This window comes from Cetorhinus maximus, chromosome 1 (genome assembly GCF_964194155.1).
Source record: "Cetorhinus maximus chromosome 1, sCetMax3.hap1.1, whole genome shotgun sequence".
Taxonomy (NCBI): Eukaryota; Metazoa; Chordata; class Chondrichthyes; order Lamniformes; family Cetorhinidae; genus Cetorhinus; species Cetorhinus maximus.
In genome coordinates this window covers 159608662-159619158 of record NC_135879.1, presented here as the reverse complement: position 1 = coordinate 159619158, position 10497 = coordinate 159608662, and the positions used below count along the sequence as shown (strand labels likewise).

General features: G+C 42.5%; 1 protein-coding gene across 1 annotated transcript in view; it reads right to left on the bottom strand.

Moving 5' to 3' along the window:
* Window positions 1–437: 437 nt before the first annotated feature.
* Window positions 438–10497, bottom strand: part of srek1ip1 (SREK1-interacting protein 1) — a 36378-nt gene continuing 26318 nt past the window's right edge. The window contains exon 5 of the mRNA XM_078548963.1: window positions 438–1101. Within this exon, the coding sequence (XP_078405089.1) occupies window positions 912–1101 (190 nt within the window). The 3' untranslated portion in view covers window positions 438–911. The remainder of the gene's footprint in view (window positions 1102–10497) is intronic.

The following is a 10497-nucleotide window of genomic DNA, read 5'->3' as shown; positions in this document are numbered from 1 at the left end:
CATCTGTTACTTGTTCCATGTTGTTCTTTCACACAATCCTACCCTTGTTCTGCTATTATCATATTCTGCTTTCTTACCTTTATGCCACTATCAGCACCTTTTTTAGCACGAACCACTATCATTAACACTCCCTTTGTCCTTTAGTTCATGACATCTTTGTCAATCTCTCTTCATCCCCACCTATCGCTGGCCTTCTATCCAGCTCCACCTGCCCCCCCTCCCCCCACAAACAGCATAAATTTAATCACATTTCCACTTCTCTTCAGCTCTGAAGAAGGGTCACGTGGGCTCGAAATGCTAACTCTGTTTCTCTCTCCACAGATGCTGCTAGATCTGCTGAGTTTTTCCAGCATTTTCTGTTTTGGTTTGTAATACCAAAGATTTGCCAGCTGGAATATATACATTATAAAGATATGTAAAAACTGAGCAGAGAGATTATCACAAAGGCTTTACAAAGAAAGAAAGTATATCTGAAAGCCATATATTATATTTCTACCCGTAGATATACCGAGACAATTGTAATAGAAAAGTGTTAAAAATATTGAAATATTGCTGAACATTGTTGCTATGTTTGTTTTACTCTTTTATATAGTTAATACAATTGATCAAATAATGACCTCGAGATATCAGAAGACAACTTCTAGCTTGAAAATCCATCTTTAAAAGTAGCCACTTCTGCCGAGTTGTCTAATAATCAACATTACAAATTATCTGAACATTTTCCATGTAATATCATCGATGCTGAACACGAATTTTTTCCAATGTGTTAAAATGCATGTCGTTCATACAGTTAAATATTCTGTTTATATTTTCTCTAACTCACAAAGAAATATTCATGAATGTGTGAGCTATTGGAAAATAATTAAAGAAACAGTCTTCTGGAACAACCCTAGGATTGTAACACAATGTAATTAATCACTATCTGAAGAGCGACTAGAACTTTCTGATGAGGAAGAAGTAGGGTGTTTTTCCTTTTTCTTAACCTTTTGGTGGTGTTTGTGACTTTTGTGCTTGCTTTTCTTCTTAGTTTTCTTTTTCTTTTTAAGAACTTTTTGCTTCTTGCTCTTTTTCTCACTTTTGTCTTCACTGGATGAACAAGATCTGTAAAGACGAATACATGATTCATTTCCAGCCATTCAAATTTCTCATAACCCATCTCTGATGTGAGACGGGCGGTCTGCTGACTTAGTGGCAGCATTCCTGCCTGAATGGTCGTCCACACCCTATTCCAGACAGCCCTGGCAAACAAAAACCATTTTGCTGGCTCTGAATATTGGATTTTTCTTTTATTCATTCATGGGATGTGCGCGTTGCTGGCTAGGCTAGCATTTATTGCCCATCCCTAATTGCCCTCGAGAAGGTGGTGGTGAGCTGCCTTGTTGAACCACTGCAGTCCATGTGGTGAGGTACACCCACAGTGCTGTGGGTAGGGGAGGCAGTGGCGTAGTGGTATGGTCTTGTACTGTCACTTGACTAGTAATCCAGAGACCCAGGGTAATGCTCTGGGAATCCGGGTTTGAAACCCACCATGGCAGATGGTGGAATTTGAATTCAATAAAAATCTGGAATTTAAAGTCTAATGATGACTATGAAACCATTGTCGATTGTTGTTAAAAACCCATCTGGTTCACTAATGTCCTTTAGGGAAGGAAATCTGCTGTCCTTACCTGGTTGGCCTAGGTCTGTGACTCCAGGTCCATAGCAATGTTGTTTACTGTTAAATGCCCTCTGAAATGTTTTTCAGCAAGCCACTGAGTTGTGTCAAACTGCTAAAAAGTTGATTAATGCCCATTTGCCCTATTTGCAAACTCACTTAAGAGAAGGTACTCTGAAGATAATAACTATGAGGAAGGTAAAATGGAAACCACCTGTGCTACTCTTCCTTGGTAAATAGTTCAATAACCTAATTGGTGAGACTCAAGTTAGGACTTTGCCTAGGGCACAATACAATGGACAGACAAATTTGATATGAAAAACTTGAATCTTAAAAAGTAACAGTCTTGTTGATCCAATTTGACCAAGGTACATGGAAAAAGTAGTTTGTGCATTCCATTGAACAGGGGAGAATTGAACCAATATTGAAGTCCATTCTTCATGTAATTGCTTCCATGGAAGCTGAGAAAGAGCTATCCAGCCTAATCCCACTTTTCAACCTTGCAGATGTCGACACTTCAAGTGATAACCAAGGATTTTTAAATGTGATAAGGGTTTCTGCCTCTCCCTCCCTTTCAGGCAGAGAGTTCCAGATACCCACCCGGAAGAAAAGTAATCTCCACAACTCTCCTCTAATCTTGTTATGAATTACTTTAAATTTATGCCCCCTGATTATTGACCTCTCTGCTAAGGGAAAGAGGTGCTTCTTACCCAGATTCTCTAGGCCTCTCATTATTTTATACACCTCAATTAAATCTCCCCTCGTCCTCCTCTGTTCCAAAGAAAACAACCCCACCCTATCCAATTTTTCGTTATAGCTAAAGTTCCCCATTCCTGGTAACATCCTTGTAAATCTCCTCTGTACACTCTCCAGTGTGATCACATCCTTCCTAAAATGCAGTCACCAGAACTGTACATAGTACTCTAGCTGTGAGATAACTAATGACTTATACAGTTCTGGCATAACCTTGCCAACTCTTATCTTCTATGCCTCAGTTATTAAAGGCAAGTATCTCGTATGCCTTCTTAACTACCATCCTGCTACCTTCAGAGATGTGTAAGTATGCACCCTATGGTTGTTCTGTTACTCTACACTTCTCAGTAACCTACCATTTATTGTGTATTTCCTTGTTTGCCCTCCCCAAATGGATTACTTCACACTTATCCAGATGGAATTACATTTACCCCTTCTCTGTCAATGGACTGTTAAGTGAGCATCTTCCTGTAGCTTTGATATCTACAGCTTTCTTCCTCACTATCGACCACATGGCCAATTTTTTGTATTTTCTGCAAACTTCTTAATGATGCCCCCTACATTTAGGAATTAAAGTAAGATAGAACAAGTTCCATATGCTCTTTCTTATATTAACCAACTGCAACTCCTCTCAGAAAATCTTGTTTGGTTTAAAACCCCAAAGTATCAAAACAAAGTGGTCACAAATGCAGTGACTTCCAATTTATCCTAGAATTCTTGAGGAGAAACTAATCACTTAAGTAGATTATTCATTTAATATTTAACTTCTAATTCCATTTTCAAATATTAAGATGGCGGAACATGCAGAGCATACAGTAATACATGTTACAATGGATCAGAGTCATCAATTGGTTGCAAATGAAGCTACTTACAAGTTATCTTCAGTATGACATCAAAATGTAACTGATATTTATACACGAGTATTAAGAGAATAACTCTATATGCAGATTAAATTCTATACGTCTACTAATTTTGCACCTATGCTAAAAATTTAAAGGTTATGATGCCTCAAGTTTTAAATGTGTTACAATGGGGTCAGCACTGAAAAAGATTCTAGCCCATGAATGCTTTGGAGGCCCCAAAGGGGCCAACTGTTGAAGCTAAAGACTGATACAGTGTCTCAAACTTGACTATCCGAAAACTGGTCACGTCTGAAAACTGGACATTTTTTTAAGCTACCATGCACGAATTTTAATTATTATTAGATGAGTAAAATAACTTGCCAGCTTGTTCAGCTAGGTGCTGCACTGGTGCAGTTGCACACCCACTAGCTATTGACCTCATATGTCTGTCTTTTCCTGCCCTTGATCTGATCAGACCCAGTCCAAACCGCGTAAAATCCAAAGTCGGCACTGACTCGGTCCCGAGGTTGCCAGTTTTGAGACGCTACACCTGTACTATTAACTAGGCCAATAAGTAACTGCCAGGAACAGGGAGGTTTCCTTCACAAATCAGATCACCAAGCCTCCAATACATACTCAGCAATGGAATGCCAGGAAGTATGTAAGGCAGAAATGAGTCAAATACCATAAAATGGGAATATAACCTTCATGTTCTTTTATAAGAATATGTTTTAGCTTTCCTTCTGATACGGTTTGATCTGGCAAAACATGTAGCAGCACCCAAGATATTTCCAGATGAAACCAAATCCTGTTTTGATGATTCTTTTGGACAGCAATACTGACATATGGTGGATGTTGTTTTGAGGGATAAGATGAATTGAAAACTAGAGATGGTTTAAGTAAGTTATATTTGTATTTGTGAGTGTTAGGAATGAGTTTTAGCTTTAAGTTTAATTCGTATGTCTGTATTTGTGTGTTAAGAAAGGGAGAAACTTGCGTTTTGGTTTCACTTTAAAAGATGCCTGCATTTTAATGAGGTTTTACAGCTCCTCAAGGGAAGTTGAAACAAACACAAGGTAGACAGGCAGATTATGAGGTGACAGGAGCTATTCTCATCAGACTTGGCTCATGCCTGCTGCCAGCAATCAGGGCTGCCTAGCAACAAGGGGTCCATACAGAGCAACAGGGAGAAACAGAACAGCAGTTTTTTTTAGTTCAGTTGAAACCAGGAGCTAGGAGAGGCTGGATATAATAGAGGGAACTGCAGAGAGAGATTTCCCAAAAGGAAAGAAAGTCCCAGAAACCAGGAAGTGGGACAAAAAAGAAAGTCCCAAGAAGACCTTCTAGCCAAAGGAAAAGATCAAGAATCTGGAAAAGGTCCTGTTAAGTGAAGTTAGGAGTAAGGAGCAGAGAGGAAGGCTCCAAGCTTAAAGGGAGAAAGCTGCAGGTCACAGACTTAAAGCAAAATAGCCTTGTGAGAAGCCAGAAGATCCAAGGAGACAGCCGAAGGTCTGTAACCCTTTACTATGGGCATGTGCTAACAGAACACCACTGCTTCACATGTGGCAATTCAGGGGAGAGGAACAAAACTCTGGAGGTTCACCAGATTGATTCCTGGGATGGCAGGATTGTCGTATGAGGAGAGATTGGGGCGACTAGGCCTGTATTCACTGGAGTTTGGAAGAATGAGAGGAGATCTCATTGAAACATATAAAATTCTGACAGGGATGGACAAACTGGATGCAGGGATGATATTTCCTCTGGCTGATGGGTCTAGAACAAGGGATTACAGTCTCAGGATACAGGGTAGACCATTTAGGACTGAGATGAGGAGAAACTTCTTCACTCAGAAGGTGGGGAACCTGTGGAATTCTCTACCACAGAAGGCTGTGGAGGCCAAGTCACTGAATATATTTAAGAAGGAAATAGATTTATGGACTCTAAAAGCATCAAGGGGTATGGATAGAGTACGGCGTTGAGATAGGGTATCAGCCATGGTCATACTGAATGACAGAACAGGTTTGAAGGACCAAATGACCTACTCATACTCCTATTTTCTATGTTTTTCTCAACCTATCCATATCCTTGTGTCCTCCTTATGCCTCTACATAACAAACTTTCCTACCTACCTTTGTGTCAACTGTAAATTTAACTACCATGCCTTCACTCCCCTAAGATATCCCCTACCACTGATATGAATTGTGAAAAGTTGAGGCCCCAGCCCAGACCCCTTCTGGACTCCACTCGTCACGTCCTGCCAATCAGAAAAAGAACGATTTACGCATATTCTCTGTTTTTTGCCAGGTAGCCAATCTTCTATTCATGTTAATATGTTACCCCTTGCACCATGAGCTTTTATTTTCCGCAATAACCTTTGATGTGGTACCTTATCAAATGCCTTCTGTGATCAACAGAGAAGCAGTGGCAGACATTTAAGGGGATATTTCAGGGTACTCAGAATAAGTATATTCTTACTATAAAGAAAAATTATAAGAACATAAAAACATAAGAAATAGGAGCAGGAGTAGGCCATTCAGCCCACTCAAGCCTGCCCCACCATTCACTAAGATCAAGGCTGATCAGCCCCAGGCCTCAGTTCCTCTTTTGTGCCAGCTCCTCATAGCCCTCAACTCCCCGATATTTCAAAAATCTATCTACCTCCTCTTTAAATACTTTCAGTGATGTTGCCTCCACAACTTTCTGGGGTAGAGAATTCCAGATATTCACAACCTTTGACAGAAGAAATTCCTTAGCATCTCAGTTTTAAGTGAATATCCTCTTATTCTGTAACTATGTCCCCTAGTTCGCGATTCCCCCCCACTAGTGAAACATCTTCTCAACATCTACTCTGTCAAGCCCCCTCAGAATCTTGTATCTTTCAATAAAATCACTCCTCATTCTTCTAAACTCTAATGAATAAATGCCTAACCTGTTTAGCCGTTCTTGATAAGTCAACCCCTTCATCCCAGGAATCAGCCTAGTGAATCTCTTTTGAACTGCCTCCAATGCCAGTATATCTTTTCTTAAATATGGGGGACCAAAACTGTACACAGTACTCCAGGTGTAGCCTCACTAACACCCTGTACAGTTGTAACAAGACTTGCCTATTTTTAAACTCCAACCCACTAGCAATACAGGCCAAAATTCCATTTGCTTTCTTAATTACTTGCTGCACCTACACGCTAACTTTTTGTGTTTCATGCACAAGAACACCCAGATCCCTCTGTGCTCCATTTAAATAATAGTCTGCCTTTTGATTCTTCCTACATAAGTGCATGACCTCACTTTATTACATTAAACTCCATCTGCCAAGTTTTTGCCCACTCACTCAACCTATCTATATCCCCTTGCAGATTCCTTATGTCCTCATCACATGCCCTCCCACCTATTTTTGTATCAGCAGCAAATTTGGAATCATTACACTCTGCCACTTCCTCCAAGTCATTAATATATAGTAAATAATTGAGGCCCTAGGACTGATCCTTGGGCACTCCACTAGTTACATCTTTCCAACTTGAAAAAGACCCATTAATCCCAACTCTCTGTCTTCTGCATGTTAACCAATCCTCAATCCATGCTAATACATCACCCCCCAATACCGTGAGCTCCTATCTTATGCAATAACCTTTGATGTGGCACCTTATCGAATGCCTTCTGGAAATCCAAATACACTACATCTACTGGTTCCCCTTTATCAACTCTATTTGTTATATCCTCAAAGAACTCTTAGCAAATTTGTCAAACATGATTTCCCTTTTACAAAACCACCTGTACTCTGATTGCATTAAGCTTTTCTAAGTGTCCTGCTATTTCTTCCTTAATAACGGACTCTAGCATTTTCCCAACGACAGATGTTAGGCTGATTGGCCTATAGTTTCCTACTTTTCGTCTCTCTCTCTTCTTGAACAGGGGCATCACATTAGTGGTTTTCCAATCTGCTGGAAACCTCCCGGAATCCAGTGAGTTCTGGAATATTTCGACCAATGTCTCCACTATCCCTACAGCTACTTCCTTTAAAACCCTTAGATGCAGGCCATCAGGTCCTGGCGACTTGTCTGCCTTTAGTCCCATTAGTTTGTCAAATACTTTGTCCCTCGTGATTGAGACTGTTACAAGATCTTTCCTCCCATTAGCTTCTTGCTTATATTATATCTTTGGGATGTTTATAGTGTCCTCCACTGTGAAGACCAATGCAAAATATTGGTTTAAATTATCTGCCATTTCCCTGTTACTCATTATCAATTCTCCAGTCGCATCCTCCAAGGATCCCATGCTCACCTTAGCTACTCTCTTTTCATATATCCATAGAAGCTCTTGCTGTTTGTTTTTACATTTCTTGCCAATTTACTTTCATAATCAATTTTCTCTCTCTTTATTAGCTTTTTAGCTAAAGGGAGGATAAACCATCCATGGTTAACTAAAGTAGTTACGGAAAGCATCAAACTTAAGGAAAAAAGATGCGCAAAGATGAATGGCAGGTCAGAAGATTGTTCAGAATATAAAGAACGGCACAGAATGAATAAAAGGTTAATCAGGAGAAAGAAATTAGAGTATAAGAGGAAGCTAGCTCAAAATGTAAAAACGGATAGCAAGAATTTCTACAGGTATTTAAAAAGGAAAAGAGTAAGTAAAGTGAGTGTGGTCCTCTAGAGAGTGGCAATGGGTAGTTAATAGGAGATAGTAAGGAAATGGCAGATGAAATGAAGAAATATTTTGCTTCTGTCTCCACTATAGAGGATTCAAAAAACATCCAGTAATAGCTCTAAACCAGGAGGTGGAAGGGAGAGAGAAACTTGGTGAAATTACAATCACTGGGGAAGCAGTACTGAGCAAATTGATGGGGCTGTGGGCTGACAAGTCTCTAGGTCCTGATGGACTTCATCCTAGGATCTTAAAAGAGGTGGCTAATGAGGTAGTAGATGCGTTGGTGTTAATTTCCCAAAATATGCTGGATTCTGGAAAGGTTCCATCAGACTGGAGAGTAGCCTCTATTCAAGAAGGGAGGGAGGCAGAAAACAGGAAACTAAAGGCCAGTTAGCATGACGTCTGACGTGGGGAAGGTGTTAGAATCGATCATTAAGGAGGTTATAGCTCGGAACTTAGAGAAACTCAAGATAATCCCGATTACGTCAGCATGGTTTTGTGAAAGGGAAATCATGATTAACCAATGTAGTGGAGTTCTTTGAAGGAGTAACAAGCATTTTGGATAAAGAAGACGTGCTGTACTTGGATTTCCAGAAGGCATTAGGTGTCACGCGCATTCAGATACAGAGTCTTTAGTTTTGTCTTTTTGTTATCTTTGAAACATCTAGTTTTGACTGCTGGTGCATTCTTAGGGCGGAATCGTCCCAGATTTGCAAAAAGTGCAATAGCGGGTGGGGAAAAAAGGACATTTTACCCACTGGTCACAACGGCGGGTTTTTGCACCATATTGATCCATTCCCAGCGCTCATTAATAATGCATTCCTGGGAAACACGCCAGATTGCTGGCGGGGTGGCTTCTGATTCGCCCACCCCGCCATCACCTCAGGCCTTCAGTAATCTGGGAGCCATATTTAATGGGCGTCCCTGCACAGAGTGAGCACTCTCTAAGGAATCGGAAGGTGCTGCAAAGTCATGGCTGTCAAAGGGAGGAAACATGCTGTCCCCAAATTTAGCGAAGCCTCCCTCGGGCGCCTACTGGACTTAGTGGAGGCCCGCTATGGAGTCCTCTACCCTTGCTCTAGGCATAGACCAGTAAGCAAGGTCACCAATCCAGCATGGGAGATAATGGCAGTGGTGGTCAGTGCCAACACCCTGCAAAAGGGGACAGACACCCAGTGCTGAAAAAGGATGAATCATCTCCTCCGTTCTGCCAGGGTAAGTCACTCTTCTCACCATTCTCAGCCCACATACGCACAAACCCATCACACATCCACAGGGATCTCACTCACTGCCAGTTCAAGGCACACCACCATTCACTCTCTCCCATACACCTTCATTTGCCCTGCGGATTGTGTCCTCATCCCGTCCATGGCACCACTCACAACACACACATGCCAGGCATCCTTATCATCTGGCCTGGCAGGCATCCTGCTTACACTCTCTCAATCTGTATTCATGCAGAACAAGCTGGCACACAACTAAGGGATAGGTTGCAAACTAGTCGAGGAATGCCTGACATGAAGATCCTCACAGACCTTGAAAATAGAGTTATCTAACTGGCCAGCAGCGATCTGGACCATTCCTGTGCTGATGGTGAGGTCGGTGGTGCTCAGTCAAGTAAGGATTCAGTAATGCAACATCCATCAGACAACCATGCCATGAGTCAGTTCCCCTGTTCTACAGTACCCTGTCATGCACTAATTATCACTCCTTTCATTAGCAGGCACATCTGGGAAGCAGCCGGGGGGGGTTCACGACGCAAGTCCTTGACTAAAGCCCCTATCTGAAGACCCGTCATAGTGCTCACCCACACCATTCACCAGCATACAGATTCACCTCAGTGGTACCTAGTTCTAGTATAGCCTCCGGGTCACAATCTAGTGATCCAGAGCTGGTGGCAGCAGGGATTTCCCAGGTTTCCGGCACTCAGAGGACTGCTGGAGGCTAGTAATCTGCTGAGTCCGAGTCAGATGAGCAGCCTCTGGACTCGGTCATACCTCAGATACTGGAGCTGCAAAGGCAAGCCTGGGAACATCAGGAAGGGATGTCCGCTGCACTGCTCAGATTGCACGCCATGATGGAGGAGTCTGTCTACTTTCAGTCTGAAGTGATAGCACCGGCATGCCAATGCACCTAGGTCAGCATTGGTAGGATGGTGGCCGCCATGGAGACCTTGGTCTAGGATATCAGTCCTGCACTACTGCGTGGGCTGAATTCCATTGCTGACGCCACAGTTGGCCTCCAACAGTGTCAACATGAGAGGACAGCTCGATCTGACTCCAGCTTCTCCTTCTCCTCAAGGAGTCAGCCGGGGGGCTTGGACACCCATAGAGGGGAGTATCAGCAGGTGCACACTCCAGGGCCATCCACCCAGGTGACTCCGGGAGTGTCTGGCCCATCCGAATCCCCTCTTCCTGTGATCACAGCAGCTCCAGCTCCACAGACCAAGGAGGATGTCACTGCCACACAGCAGGGCCCTGAAAGCAGGCTGAGGCCCTCCAGAGGATACCTGTCAAGGTCATCACAGATAGGGTGTCGCAGTCAGCAGGCTTCCTCCACCTCCACTGTGGATGTCGGAGGAGCACCAAGACATTGCAGCAGGGT